Source organism: Amblyomma mixtum, chromosome 1 (assembly GCF_055824585.1).
Source record: "Amblyomma mixtum isolate Tamu chromosome 1, ASM5582458v1, whole genome shotgun sequence".
Lineage (NCBI taxonomy): Eukaryota > Metazoa > Arthropoda > Arachnida > Ixodida > Ixodidae > Amblyomma > Amblyomma mixtum.
This window is the reverse complement of record NC_143012.1, coordinates 104,426,394-104,442,741: the sequence shown is the minus strand read 5'-3', so window position 1 is coordinate 104,442,741 and position 16,348 is coordinate 104,426,394. Positions and strand designations below refer to the sequence as shown.

Below are 16,348 nucleotides of genomic sequence, written 5' to 3'. Positions count from 1 at the left end.
TGTCTCTAAGTTTAACAGTGGAACAACTAAATAAATCAAAATTCAGTGACTGATAGCAGTTTAACAGAGATGGCAGAGAATAACACAATCGCTCCATACCAGAATTCAAGCGTGGCACAGCAACCTTCCAGTTTTCTCCATGTCTAGTCTGATAACATTTAGGATTTCCTTCTAAATGTGCCAAGGCATCCAGGCTATGAATATTTTTTGTCACTTCATATTTAAACCGAGCACTCAAACGGTAACGGTATAGCTCGTGGGCTGTGATAACATGACCACTGTGAAAAAATTCTGCAGTGGTTGCATTGTAGCCAGCATTGTACACGTGCCGTAGATACTGTTTTTGCATGTGGAATACTTTTTGTGTGTTAGAGAATGTAGTTGTTCCCCACACAAGCTGGCAGTAGTTGACGTGTGAACAGAAAAGAGAATTATAGACCAATATTTTTGTTTTAGTAGAAAGCATATATCGGAGACGACCAACTACACCGGTTATTCGAGCAATTTTCACTAATACAAAACTCATATGAGATTCCCTGGACATATTGGCAGTGAATATCACACCAAGACATTTCAAATGGTCAACAATGTCAACAGGATGAGAGTTTAAAAAGTATCAGCATGAGGAGGAACAGGTTTATTTTTCGGCCGGAAGACAACTGCTTTTGTTTTATTTTCGTTAATCTTCAAGTAATTGAATGAGGACCATTGCTGCAGCTGGACTATGGTGTCGTTACAATCAGTGATGAGTTTATCGATGTGATTACCAAGAAAAAAATATGCTAGTATCATCTGCATATATAATAAATTTGGCCTTCTGGTTAATATTAACAATGTCATTAATATACAGGTTAAATAGCAAGGGGCCCAATATGCTGCCCTGTGGGACACCACAAAGCAGTGGCAGGACTGGTGATCGCGAGTTGTTTATTTGGACTACTTGACATCGATGGGATAAATATGATTGTAATAACTGTAATCCACACCCTCGTATACCGTAAAAGTCCAACTTGTGCAGCAGAACATCATGATTCACCAAATCGAATGCCTTGGAAAAATCGATAAATAGGCCGACTACTATTGCCTTGCTTTCAAACTGCGTTAAAATATACTCTTTCTGGTGAAGCAGAGCTAATTCAGTAGACATATTCTTCCTAAACCCAAACTGGTGTTTCGTTATTAATTCGCAGTGGTCAGCAAAACTTACAAGCCTGCAGTGAATTATTTTTTCAAGAGGCTTAGAAAATATAGGTAAGATAGACACCGGACGGTAATTGCCCATTTCATTTCGGCTTCCCTTTTTAAGAAGCATTACTACTTTTGCAGTTTGCATTTTCACCGGAAATGTCGATGTCGTCAGACATTTATTAAAGATATGCGTTAGAACTGGTGCTATGACATCTGCGACATACTCTACTGGTTTTATTTGAATTTCGTCGATATCCCTACTGGTGCTGTTTTTTAAATTTTTATTGTTGAATTTACTTCCTGTTCATTCACCGGCTGTAGAAATATTGATTTTTCATTCCGCGTGCTGATATACCGACATGCATTTGAGGAACTGCGTGGAGTACTCATACTCGTAAGAAATTTATTGAAAGCATCAGCCAGTTCCTCCTCATGCAAAACTTTGCCATTAATTGTTAGTTTAGAAATGCAGCTACGTTGGTTATCGCGACGCAGTAGCGTGTTTAATTTGTCCCAGAGCAACTCACTCGGCACATTTTTGTCGTCCAAAAAACGCGAGAAGTACTCTTTACGTGCAGAGCGCAGCTTTTTCGTTAGCTGGTTCCGATACCTTTTAAAGACGGTCAAATCATCAGCGTTGCGGGTGTTTAAAAACTGTCTGTAGAGCTTATCTTTTGCTCTCCTTTCTTGGTACAGTTCATGTGTAACCCATGGCTTTCGAATTTTTCTATTCTTTTTGCGTCGTTTAACAGGAAAATGAGCATTGTACAATATTTTGAAGGTATCTAAAAAAACATTGTAGGCGTTGTTAGCATCATGTATATTCAGAACTTCGCGCCAGTCTATTTGAAGCAGCTCACTTCTAAACGCATTGAGAGCCCTATCAGTTACTGGCTGGTAAAGACTGTCAGCCGACGAACAGTTTAGAGTGCGGGCAACTCGTAAACAAAGGAACACGGGAAGATGATCACTGATGGAACACGATAGGGCACCAGCTTTTATATCTTCCGATGAAAGGTTTGTTATAAATATGTCTAGCACTGACTCACATTCAGTTGTTATTCTGGTGGGTACATTAATAACGTTGTCAAACCCATATGAGATGAGAAGGTTGCTAAAATTTGTACTAATAGGAGTGTTAACGCCCATATCAATATTATAATCACCCGCGGCGATCAGCTTATATTTGTTCTCTACAACAAATGGAAGAAAGCCTTCATAAAAATCAAAAAATGTTGAAATATGACCGTTTGGTGGTCGATAACAGACCGAATATATTACCTTATCTGCAATTAAAGTTAACACCTCATAGTCTGGAGTCACTATGCTAAATGAGTCAAGCAGTTCACAGTCCATTTGTTCCAAAGTGAGGATTGCAATGCCACCTCCGCGACCACAAGGGCGGTTGACATAGTACGTATTGTAGCCCTTCATTCTGAAAACGTCACTCTCGGTCGTGCTCCATGTTTCGCTGAACATAATAACAGAAAAGCTAAAAGAAAATTTACTGAAGAATTCTTCTACTAAAGAAAAAGTTTTGTTGCAGACAGATCTTGCGTTTAGGTGTACACATTTTAGTGTGGAAGACCTAAAATCAGAAACCGTAATGTTCAGCTCATCTGCCGAGTAAAAGGTGGGCTCATACATCTTTGCCCTCTTCACTTAAGTATAGTATTCAGTGCATACTTCATTCTGGCTTAAGGCGATCAAGATCCTTGAGGCATTTAATATGAATTGCGCTTGCCCCATCCACCATCCGCTCAAGAACCTTTCCATGGGTGTACCATACATATTTGAACTCAGCCTCTTTCGCCCAATTTTTTGTTGCTAGAAGAAGTTCTCGGCTGTGCCTGGTTAGGTTTTCTTGGATGAAGATTTTTGGCTTACTGTCTTTTAGGTTGTTCTTCTTATTCAACCACGATTCGCTGATCGCCTGCCTTGTGAAGCGCACGATTATGCCGGGCGTCTTATCTTTCTGAGCGGACAGCCTGTGTGCCGAGACAATGTCTTGTTCGACGAGGTGAGGCGTGTCGAGCTTATCTGCAACCTCATTCAATATGGTGAGCAAGTTTTCATCTTTCGGAAAAGGAACACCATGAACTTCAAGATTAAGTTGCCTATTTCTAAACTCAAGTTGATTTACTTCTCGTTGAAGCTGAACCTGAGCTGATAGGTTGTTTTCTTCCCTTTCCTCCAGTTCTTGCACCTTCTTTCTGAGCACTTTTATCTCATTGTCTTGCACACCGATTGTCTTTTTTAAATCTTCAAAGTTAGTATTCACCGTTTCACCAGCTGGGTCTGCCTGTGTCGACTGAGGTTGTTCTTTCCTTTGGCGCTACTTCGCTTGGACGAAGCAACAGGAGTGCGCGCTGTGCAGATCAAAAATTTCTTCTAGAAACACAGCGACTCCCATGCTAATACTAACTTTATTTATTTATTTTTCTATTTGTTTTCATTTTTCTGATTATCAAACAGCTTCATTTATTATTATTATTATTATTTTTTTTTTCTGTCTCTCTTTCAGTCAATACAAAATTGAACTATTCCATATGATGCATAAAAATTTGCACATAAAGCCGTCGTCCCATCTTCGATCTCCCAGATAACAGGACCCCTTTCGTTGCGTCGTCCAATATGTCAGCCTATACCCTATTAATACTCCTTTTCCTCTAAAACTCCTAATCATTCCAACAGTTCACCACCTGTGTCTTGGCCACTCCCCCGTAGTGGGTATGTGCCATTATACTTGAGGCCAACCAACCAACCATCATGTGCAACCGACGAACCTGCAGAGAATGAACGTGCGGCTTGCTGTGCAGGTTAGCTACAAGGGGCACATGCACAAAAATGTATAAATTTCAACGCTTTCAGTGTTGGGAGTGGTGTCATCAAACACTACTTTTCTTGCAGCTCTTCAATCGGAGCAGTGCCATTGGACTGCAGGTCTACAGGGCAGAGGGTGTTGAAGGACTGGAACACACTGAGGGAACAGAGGCCTTCACGAGAAAAATGAACGATCTTTTCGATGCACTGAAAGCAAAACACCCTGCGGAAGGGATCCGAGTGAACTCGCCAATGATTCAGGTACTTTTTCTTAATGTGAGGTCAGTGGGAGGGCTCTGAGTTGTTTCTTATCGTGATATACACTTTTGCTTCTCAAGGGTTGACTCAGTAATCATTGATTTCTTCGAGCAGGTCATCAAGGACTTCCTCCATCTGCTTGACGAAACAGAGCATAACCATCAACATCGAAACATGCTCCTTTGCTTCACAGCAAACGACAGAATCTCTACGAGTGACCTTGCTGTCGACTTTAGACATAATTTATGAGCTGCACAAAGCAGGTGTGCCTTATTTACTGACGGCCAAGCTGCACCAAGATCCCTTGGAGGTAACACGCGTGCATAATGATGAAACGCTGAACATAGCGCAATTTTCTTAAGCAGCAGCCTATAAGCGGCAGCCTGTTCGAAAGAAAAAATTTAGTTGTAAATGGTGCAATCACTAACAAACTTTTCGCCTGCTTTCTCTTTTTCTTTCAGAGATTCTTTGGCATTGTTCGCTCTTTCCATGGCGATGATGACCATCCCACGATCATACAGTTCAGCCAGATTTATAGGCTTTTGTCCCTGTTCACTCCTGTGAAGAATGCAGTGAAAGGGAACTGTTCTGGAGCTGCTGAAACTGTCCTCGTGTCGCTGCATGACAGCCTCGGAGAAAAGGCAAAGGCTGCTGCGGAGCTCAGAAATGCTGTGGAAGAAAAACTATGCAAGAAGCTTCTTAGCATAAGCACTTTTTCGAGTGAAAGTGATGACCTGGGCGACCATGTATACAAAAGAGCTGGACCAGAAGAAATGGTGATCTATTACTTAGCATGCAGGATATGTGCATAAGAAGATAACTAAGGCAGTGCATTGTAAGGATTACCAGGTCACGCTGACGGCTGCTCCTGGACACGCCAGCCCAAGTGATGTTTTTCAGAGGCACTTGACTGACCTGAGGTCGTTCAAGCCAGGATGCCTACGCGAGCCGTCGCTAAGGCTGTACACAGTCATAAAGAAGATAGAGAGCATTGTTCACAAGCCCTTGAGAAACGCGTTGTATTTGGCGACCTGTTCTGGGAGGTGCTAGAAAAGCTTGAAGAGTCCTCTGTGCCTGCAGTCGGTTGTCATGCTCACTGCCAGGAAGTCAAGTTTTACGTCATCGTGAGGATGCATTTTTTTTCCAGGAAAATGAACTCTGAAATGTTGGTAACTGCTCAAGTGCAGTCAGCGAGAAAGAGAGCAAAACTGCTTTAAGCACCCATTAATGGAACGCTTTTTACAAAGCAAGATTTTTTTTTCTCTTTCCATGGAAGCGTTTGACATTTAAGATAATTTTCTCCTCAAGAGATCGATAAATTGTTTTTAAAAATGGCGCAGTTTAACGAACGATATGCCGTTAAAGAGCTGTACAAATATTTAAACAAGTTTGTCTTACCTTATTCATATCTGGTTCAATTATTTGAACTAATGAACACAAGAAACGGTAGATTATTTCATTGCACAGATTGGTGTGAAGTGCTATAGCCGCCAGAAAGAACGTAATATATACAATGACACACTCGAGAACATATTCTTCCACCGTGCTCGAGAAGGTTGGGACTATAGACACCTAAAAGCCGAAGCGCGCCGATCGTGCGTGCCTCCTTCAGATATTGTTCGCCCCAACCCCATAGGTTGTACCCTTGTACCCTTCAAGCGGAACAGCTTTGCGACACGTACCAACAGCATTTATGCCATTTTCTTGTTTGGTGACGCCGGAAACAAATAATTAACCTGCAGGTATGGGTGCGGCGCCGCCCGTCTTTACGAGGGTGTAGCAGACGACGCGCGAGATGTGTAGAAAAGCGCGACTGCAGCGCCGTTAGTTCCACCGACGTCCACTGTAGGCACGCCATCAAGCGGCGAGTGTAGTGTTGAATTCCAATGGCAGATTGGGATCAAGTTTTTCTGCTCGGTTTGGATCAATCGTATTCCAAAGGTGAAATGGGAGCGCGAGTTGTATGTTCCATTGGCAGATCGGGATCAGGCGTAAATCCCGGATCGCTCCGTGGTGCAGCGATACTTGATCCGCCGAAATCGGCAGATTTGACCGGAACCTCGCGTGACGTTTTCTTTTCCGCCGCGTCTACTTCCTGTCGCGACCGGCAGCGGCCGCGGGGCGAGCCGGGACAGCCGGGCACTTTCCAGTCAACAGTGGACGGCACTGATCTTGCTTCGCGCCGTGCAATACTAATTTTGCTTCGCGCCGTGCAATACTAATTTTGCTTCACGGAAGTGACAGTTCCGACTCGGGCAATGAAAGCTCAGAGTGCAGCAGTGAAGATTCGTCTGAAACTGACAGCGAGTGTGGAGCTGCTGTGTATGTACAAGCGGGCATTTGATGGAACGTTCGCCTGCCCGCCAAGAGGCCTAAAGTGGTTGGCTTCATCGGAGACGCCGTTGGGCAGTACTCGATGGTACTCGGACGACGAGGTACCGTACAGCTCGTTGGTTCGTGTATTCAACTAGAAAAAAGCCTTTTTGTGAGATCCCATGTTTTCCTTTAGTTCCGCAGGCACTTCCGACTGTCGCGGACTGTAGCGGACCAACTTATAGCAAGATTCGCTGCTTCACCTGCGCGTCCCTCAAGCAATCACGGCTGAGTGGCAGCGAAATCTGCGGAAACTCACGTGTTGGCTTTCATCTGGTGAGTTCACTCATGTTTACGCACTTGTTTGTCGTGCCCTTTTCTCGCGCTGGTTAAAATACTGCGTTATTGCCTGATCGCGGAGATTGCTGTACCGTGAACCGAAGATGCGAGCGATAAGCGGGCTGCATCTCCTCGGGAATGGGTTGCTCGACGGCCATGGTCTAGCGCTCCACGGGCCGTCTGTCACCATGACGGGGCGGCTGCGGCCTACCTGTATTCTACCCCTAAAACAGTGGCCGGTCAAGAGATTTTTCCCTACCTGGCGTACCGTTTGCATTGCGGACGAATGCCGTTCTTTTCCATCGTTGAGTGCTTTCACGGTCGCTACATAATTGCTTGCCCATTTGATCAGCGCGTAAGCATTGTTAACGTGTATACCATTCTTGTAATGTCACCGCTGCTGTTCACAGAAACTCCATATACACCGTATTATAGCAGCTGGGATATCAAACGTTTCAGTGTTTAGTCTTGCGAATAAATAGTGAAAAGGAAAGAGCAGAATTCCCTTTTGCGTTAATTCCATTTTGCCTTAAGGGGACACGGCACTCTTCACGGCCTGTACTCACCTCGCTCTATGTATCAGGTGCTGCTCGGATTCCTTGCGGTCACGGCGAACCTCGTCGCGGCTGCGCCTGTCTGGGACGTCAAGCCATGGCAGAAGCTGGATCGCTTATCGCGGAATTCATTCCGTCATCCTTCTCAGCAATGCATGGTTCCGGACAATCTGCCTCTGATCACCGATGGATACGTGGCAAAGCATCGCGGAACGCTTCCGCTCCCGCCGTACTGCAGCCATAAAAGCGGCTCGTCTTGCCAGCAACAACTGGGACACGGCACTCTTCACGGCCTGTACTCACCACGCTCTATGTATCAGGTGCTGCTCGGATTCCTTGCGGTCACGGCGAACCTCGTCGCGGCTGCGCCTGTCTGGGACGTCAAGCCATGGCAGAAGCTGGATCGCTTATCGCGGAATTCATTCCGTCATCCTTCTCAGCAATGCATGGTTCCGGACAATCTGCCTCTGATCACCGATAGATACGTGGCAAAGCATCGCGGAACGCTTCCGCTCCCGCCCTACTGCAGCCATAAAAGCGGCTCGTTTTGCCAGCAACAACTGGGACACGGCACTCTTCACGGCCTGTACTCACCTCGCTCTATGTATCAGGTGCTGCTCGGATTCCTTGCGGTCACGGCGAACCTCGTCGCGGCTGCGCCTGTCTGGGACGTCAAGCCATGGCAGAAGCTGGATCGCTTATCGCGGAATTCATTCCGTCATCCTTCTCAGCAATGCATGGTTCCGGACAATCTGCCTCTGATCACCGATGGATACGTGGCAAAGCATCGCGGAACGCTTCCGCTCCCGCCCTACTGCAGCCATAAAAGCGGCTCGTCTTGCCAGCAACAACTGGGACACGGCACTCTTCACGGCCTGTACTCACCTCGCTCTATGTATCAGGTGCTGCTCGGATTCCTTGCGGTGACGGCGAACCTCGTCGCGGCTGCGCCTGTCTGGGACGTCAAGCCATGGCAGAAGCTGGATCGCTTATCGCGGAATTCATTCCGTCATCCTTCTCAGCAATGCATGGTTCCGGACAATCTGCCTCTGATCACCGATAGATACGTGGCAAAGCAACGCGGAACGCTTCCGCTCCCGCCCTACTGCAGCCATAAAAGCGGCTCGTCTTGCCAGCAACAACTGGGACACGGCACTCTTCACGGCCTGTACTCACCTCGCTCTATGTATCAGGTTGGTTACATGAAATCTTCGCTTTGTTACCGGTCGAATAATGTTTTACTTGTAAGAGTGTCGTGTCCCCTGAACAAGCGTTTATTGTGCCACTGGGTTACTTGCTCTTGTGCTTGTATATTGTCTGGGCTGGAATGCTTGGCTTTTGACTCATATCTCTTTTTGTGCGAGCTGTTGCTTCTGTGTGGGGATGTGGAGCTAAACCCCGGTCCCATGACAAAAGCCGAAGCGGAACAGCTTGAGCAGATCGCACAGGTACTCACTCAGCTTAAAGCAGACCAGACAACCGTTCTGACAAAGCTAACAACCATCGAAACTAACCAATTAGAACTCGAAAAGAAGATTGACAGCGTGATTGCGAAGTCTACTGCAATTGAGAACCGTATTACGCTAGTCGAAGAATCAGAACGGAAGCTTGAAGCTAGACTGGACGATCTCGAAAACAGGAGCCGGAGACTAAATCTGTTTTTTTTTTTGGAATCAGCGACAACGAGCCGAAGGAAACGTGGCAAAAATCCGAAGAACTAGTCAAAGGCGTCTGCCAAGACAACCTAGAACTTGATAACATACCTATCGAAAGGGCGCACCGGGTGGGAGCATACCGGGAGGGGAAAAACCGGCCGATCATAGCGAACTTTGCAAGCTGGAAAGCACGAGATAGTGTACTACAAAATGCGCGCAAATTTAAAGGCACCGCTTTTAGTGTCTCGGAAGACTTTAGTCGCACTGTCCAGGAAAAACGGCGTCTTCTCTGGAACTATACAAAAGAAAAACAAGATAGAAAGGAAATCCGTGTTCAACTAAAATATGATAAGGCAGTTATAAATGGCGACCCATATATATGGGACTTCAACACGAGGCAACCTGCTTTATTGAGAGCGCGTGCGCATTCAAACGGGGAATGACATGCAGATAACACACATCAAAGCCACATCATTGACGTGGCTGAACCGAAAGAATTTTCGGTGCTCTTGGTAAACTGTAGAAGCATAAAAAATAAGACGGACGCTTTTTCCTCTATGGTAGCAACAGTGCAGCCGCACGTTGTACTAGGCACCGAGTCCTGGTTAGAAAATAATATTGTGAATAGCCAAGTATTCCCACCGGGGTTTACTGTCTACCGTAAAGATAGACATTGGCATGGCGGAGGCGTATTTATTTTAATATCAAACGACCTGCCTAGCGAGGAACTTCAATTTCACAGTGCTGCGGAATCCGTTTGGTGTCGAGTGAGCCTCCCAAAGGGAAATAGACTAGTATTTGGATCCTTCTACCGTCCACCCGATAATAATGAAACTCCAATTCATAATCTTGCTGACATTTTAACAGTGCTATCTGATACCGTTTTTCTGGGCGGCGATTTTAATCTCCCGGAGATAACATGGACTTCCAAAGGTGCAATAACTAATAAAGCACGAATTAATACAACTTTTCGTGACCTGATTACATTGAATAATTTAACCCAATATGTTTTAGTTCCTACTAGACAACAGGCTACATTAGATCTAGTACTTTGTAACGACCCCAACGTTGTGACTAATTTGTCTACGCAACCTGGCCTCAGTGATCATAATGCGGTGATAACGAACTTAAACATTTCAGTAGTACCGACTCGTCTGCAACCCCCACGGCAGGTATTTATATACGAGAAAGGTAATTTTGACGCCATCCAGGGAAAACTAGTATCGTACTTGCCAATCTTTCAGCGTCTCTCAGAAAGTAGCGACGCTGAGCATTTATGGTCCGCGTTTCGCATGAGAGTATTGGAACTCCTAGAGAAATATGTCCCTAAAAAATTCCTGCGGCTAAGGAAAAAACATAAACCATGGTTTAATTCGGATGTACGTAGGTTAATACGGAAAGCTAGAAGTACGTACAAAAAGTGCTCCAAATGTAATACTTCCCTCAGCCGCCAACATTTAAAGGATGCGAACCGGATGGTAAAACTAGGTATCAAGAATGCGAAGCGCTTATTTTTTGCCCGGTTAAACACAGATCTGAAACAAAACCCCAAAGCCTTCTGGAAATATGTTAAGACAAGTAGAACCGATGACACTTCCATTCCCGCACTAATATCGAATGATACCACTATAAAGACAGACGCTGAAAAGGTTGAAATGTTTAATCAGTAGTTTAAATCGGTGTTTTCTGAGGGACTGATGCCTGCCACAACCGCATCACTTCCTCCTAACTGTGCCTCTGATCACTGCATGCCTGAAATAAACATCGATGTACATGGTATTGACCGTATTTTACAAGAACTGAACCCCTCTAAATCTATGGGTCCTGATAGAATCCCACCCTACATTCTAAAGAAATGTCACGGCATAATTGCACAGTATCTCTGTATCATATTTAGAGCCTCACTCGAGACCGGGTTGGTTCCACAGGACTGGAAAGTCAGGGCTGTCAATCCGATCTTCAAATCTGGAGACAAGAAACTGGTGGAAAATTATAGGCCTATATCTTTGACTTCAGTTTCCTGTAAAATTTTTGAGCATATATTGTACAGTCAGTTACTTAAATACCTCGAATCCATTAACTTTTTTACTGCTTCACAGCATGGTTTTGTAATGGGCACTCATGCAACACAAAATTAGTCGAATTTCAGCACTTTGTAGGTAACTCCCTCGACAAGAATAAACATGTAGACGCATTATTCCTAGGTTTCCAGAAAGCGTTTGACACAGTTTCGCACCCCTTGTTAAATATCAAGTTAAACTCTGAACATACACAATAAAACCCATAACTGGATATGTAATTACTTAAACAATCGTAAACAGTGTGTTGTTCTGAATGGCTGTAGCTCATCATACATAACCGTATCTTCAGGAGTGCCCCAGGGCAGTGTCCTGGGGCCACTCTTATTCCTGATATATATCAATGACATTGTAGATGGCATACAGTCTTCCATAAAACTATTTGCGGATGACTGCGTTGTTTACAGGGAAATAAATTCACCATCAGATGTATCTATCCTGCAGAGCGACCTTGGTAAAATAGTAAATTGGTGTCAGCGTTGGCAAATGAATCTGAATATTAGAAAATGTAATCACGTCCATTTTTTTCAAATAAAAAGTTCGAACTTCCTACACAATACATTGTTGAAAACATAACCATAAAAAGCGTCTCAGAGTGCAAGTACCTTGGTGTTTATTTTATGCAGACTCTTAAATGGAACACACACAGCAGACAATATGTAAGGCAAGTAAAATGTTGTACTTTATTCGTAGAAATTTCAAATCAGCATCAAAAGATGTTAAAGAAACACTTTATTACTTGCACGTCAGGTCTATCCTCGATTATGCCTCCATTATTTGGGACCCATATCAGGCATACTTGATTGAAGCAATAGAAAAACTCCAAAATCAGGCTGCACGCTTCGTATCCAATAATTATAACCCCTTCCAAAGTATCACTGAGATAAAATCACTGCTGGGCTGGGAACCGTTAAACAACAACAATTTTAGGTGGCGATTTTAACATTGACATGCTGGCCAACAATAACACAACAGTCGAGTTCAATACTTTACTTAACGTTCACTCCTGTGAAAACGTCATCATGTCACCTACACGGATTACGACAGAATCAGAAACACTTTTAGATCTGTTCATAACAAACTTCAAAACAGAAAACTTGAAATCTGGCACCATCGCTTATGCTCTAAGTGATCACATGCCAATATTCATATCTGTCAATCTCACTCTGAATTCTCAACGACAACCAGACCAAACATCTTTTTATCGAGTTATAAATGATCACACGTTATGCGAGTTTAAGGAACGCTTATCTATTGTTAACTGGGAACATGTTCTTGAGGAAAGCGACCCTGATGAAGCTTACGAAAACTTTTTAGACATATTCACTGACATTTATAATGCTTCCTTTCCACTGAAGAAATTCTACCAATCAAAGAAAAGTAGGAAACCATGGGTCGACAAGGACATGTTGCAGTTGATAAAAAAACGAGATAAACTTTATAGACTGTTTTTGCAAAGTAGGTGCCCTGAAGAGCTGAAAACATTCAAAAAATTTAGGAACTTCGTCACAAAGCAACTTCGGGTCGCTAAAAAGCAATATCTTTATAACCGCTTTAATTCAACTGCTGGACAATCTCAAAAAGTTTGGAAGGTTTTAAAATCTATATTCGCTAATTCTTCCGAACCGACCACAAAAATTATTCATGAAGGGATTGAACTATAAGGTGCTGATCTAGCAGATGCCTTTAATGACTACTTTCTTTCCTTTGCTGACACATCAAGCGGCGACGTAAATCTGTCCTATATGAGTGCCCGTAATGGTAAAACAATATTTCTAACACCTGTTACAGTAAATGAAGTAATTACAGAATTTTTATCACTTAATAATAGTAAAGATACAGACGCGTCAGGTTTCCAGATACAGCGCATAAAATTTACCATCGACATTCTTGCACCTTGCCTCGCCCATATCTTCAACCTCTCCTTGGTTTCCGGAGCTTTTCCGCGTCTTATGCAAAGGGCAAAAGTGACAGTAGTGTATAAAAAAGGAAACAAAAATGAAATGGCAAACTATCGCCCGATATCAATCTTACCTGTATTTTCTAAAGGCCTCGAAAAAGTTATTCTTAAACGACTATCCTGCTTCACTGAAAGATATAACATTATCACTAACGCTCAATATGGCTTTCGTAAAAACAGATCGACTGAGTTAGCTCTCCTTGCTCAGAAAGAATTCATACTAAAACATTTGAGTAAAAAAACATGGTACTTGGATTATTTTTAGATTTTTCAAAGGCGTTTGACCTTGTTAACCACTCTGTGCTGCTTAAAAAATTAGATCACTACGGTATTAGAGGCATAGCCCATATGCTGATTTCCTCATACTTGCGACATAGGTCTCAGTTTGTCAGTATTGCCGGTGAATGCTCCCATTTGAAAGCGGTAGCTTCTGGCGTTCCGCAAGGGAGCATTTTGGGTCCGTTTCTTTTTGTTCTTTATGTCAATGATATTGTCCGCATTGATAGCACTGCTGAGTATATAATTTACGCAGATGACACTAGTCTGTTTTTTTCGGGTACTTCAACTGCTGATCTTGCAAATCGAGCTAATAAAACCTTAAAAGCAATAAATACTTGGACGGTTGATAATCACTTAAGAATTAACGTTAGTAAAACGGCAGCAGTCATGTTTCACCCACGTCACAAACACATTGAACTACCTCTAATTGAATTAAACAATACCAGAATAGAGTTTGTGCAGTCTGTGAAAACTCTGGGCGTTTACTTTGCAGCAGATATGTCATGGAATGACCATATTAATTACGTAGTTCAGAAACTTTCCAGAACAGTTGGTATCATGCGCCGCAATTGCTTTAATTTTCCTATGTCAGTCAACATGTTACTTTACCACTCTTTGTTCTCTTCTATAGCCAACTACGGATGTATGGTGTGGGCAACAACAACAGCTGAAAATATTAACAAACTCACAGTGTTACAAAAACGAATTATACGCATTGCATGTAAAGTGCCATATTTCTTCCACACGGCGAGCCTTTTCCATCGACACAACGTCATACCAATGAAGTCCATCTATAACTATAGGATGTGCTATAAATATAAACTCGCCATAATGAAAAATGATGACTCCTTACTTACACTGGCTGGGCTAGAGCAAAGCAGAACTGTGTATGATACCCGAGCAGCAGAACCTTGGAATTTTAAGAAATGCCGCACAAACTATGGCAAGCAAATGTTGCAGCATACCTTACCGACACTTCTGAACCAGTTGTACTGCCACAAGAATCTTGACCTATCCAATATTTCTTTGAAAGAATTGCCCCAAATGTTCATGTAGTTTTTTTTCTTCCTACTACACTTTGAGTGCACCTGTCAATTTTGCTGTCATTTATTTTCTCCTCCCTGTGTTTGCCTTTATAGGCTCTTTGATATAATGTAGTTCTTCTTTCTTTTATAAGCACAATGTACTACGTATTGAACGTACATGTCTCATTCTCTGTACCGAACATACTTTACTTACATTTTGTTTGATGTCGTACTCCGCCACCGTCAATGCTGCACTGTAAGAGGAAGCCAGGACCTCTCAAGCTGTCTATACAGCTTTTTCCCTGGCTGTCCTCGCAACACCCAGTTGCGGAAATAAACCTTCAACCTTCAACAGAATGAAAAATTTGAGACAAATTCTTCCACCGCATCTTCTATAATCAAACAGGAATTGATAGCCGTAACTACCTTTTGGAACCAACTTACGTCTCGACTCGGCACGACCACTCCAAGAAGGTGCGCGAATACAATACTAACACAAACAGTTTTTCTAAATCATTCTTTCCACAAACTGTGAAAGACTGGAACTTGCTGCCGGAAGAGTGTGTTTCAGTCTTTGATAATCGCGATTTTTACTGTCGACTGTATTCCTGACAATCTAATCCTTTCCTACTATTGTTCAAGATTTCTGTTACCTTTAATAATGTTCAGTTATTGTTTTATTTTACTTTGATGTTAACTTCGCTTAATGTTCTCGTTGCTTTTTGTGTGAAAATGAATGCGTTGTTTTGAAACTGTCTCCCCTGCGGTAATGCCTTCGAGGCGACGCAGGTATTCCGTAAGTAAATAAATAAGTTGCATAGCAGAAGCATTACATTCCAGCCGGGTATTATATTGTTCCCTGCTAGTTAGTGTCGTTCAATATTCATTTACAGGTATGCGGCCAATGAAACAAGCATGAGGGAGGTGGCAAGCCGCTTCCATTTATCGGAAAGTTCAGTACATAGAATCCTGACACAGGTGGCTGACTTCATCGTAAGCCTGGGCCCAGCGGTGGTGGCGTTTCCTTCCGACATGGAAAAGCTGGCAGTGAATTTCAGAAGGTTGGTATCAACATTTAATGCATATTTGTCCAACACATTCTGATATATATTTGCTATAGAACGAGTTTCTGCAAGGGTCAGTGGCTTCAACATTATTTCACTTCATTCCCATCAGGTGTCCGAAATCCCTGGAGTTGTTGGATGCATAGACGGCTCTTATGTCAAGATCCAGTGTCCAGACAACAAGGTCTTCCACCTACTCAACAGGCACCATTACCTCTCATTCACCCTTCAGGCTGTTTGTGACCACAAAAGACGATTTGTGGACACCTTCATTGGATGCTCCAGCAAAATTCACGACTCTCGAATCTTCACGCTTTCACCACTTCCGAAGAAACTCCCCAGACTGTGCAAAGACAACACTTACCACCTGCTCGGAGATGCGGCCTATTCCCTCAGGCCGTACCTTCTCACTCCCTTCAGAGACTATGGGGCATTGCCAAAGGCACACTGTGACTTACACACAAAATTTTCTGCAACAAGAGTGCTAATAGAGAACAGTTTTAGTAACCTAAAGAAAAGGCTCCGACAACTGATGTACCTTGAGCTCCGTACTCTAGACTGGCTCAATAAGTTACCTGTTGTGTACTGCATAACTTGCGCATCAATTATGGAGACTTGGAGCCAGAAGAATCAAATGATGCTGTTACACCTCAAAATATTGAGTGGCATCGAGAGTCGTGCACCGATGACCTGGGCGAGACTGCCAAAGAAGTTTTGCTGCGCTTATTGGGAGGTATTAAGAGGAACAAGGTTGTGGGAGCAGTGCTCCAAAAGCAGTAGTAGTGTACTAACAAGCACTTGAAAATCGCAGG

General features: G+C 43.3%; 1 protein-coding gene, 1 long non-coding RNA gene and 1 pseudogene across 2 annotated transcripts; all 3 read left to right on the top strand.

Annotated features, from left to right (window-relative positions):
- The first annotated feature begins 3,983 nt into the window (after positions 1-3,983).
- Positions 3,984-4,518, top strand: LOC149367394 (uncharacterized). The gene is made up of 3 exons (XM_089573851.1): positions 3,984-4,007; positions 4,099-4,272; positions 4,384-4,518. The coding sequence occupies exons 1-3, from the start codon at positions 3,984-3,986 to the stop codon at positions 4,516-4,518; spliced, it is 333 nt and encodes a 110-aa protein (XP_089429977.1).
- Positions 4,519-6,887: 2,369 nt separating this feature from the next.
- On the top strand, positions 6,888-15,978 carry LOC149367392 (uncharacterized). Its single transcript, XR_016287033.1, has 3 exons — positions 6,888-6,918; positions 15,366-15,533; positions 15,649-15,978. It is a non-coding gene; the product is annotated as an uncharacterized LOC149367392 (long non-coding RNA).
- LOC149367393 (uncharacterized) lies at positions 8,504-9,573 on the top strand (annotated as a pseudogene).
- Positions 15,979-16,348: the final 370 nt, after the last annotated feature.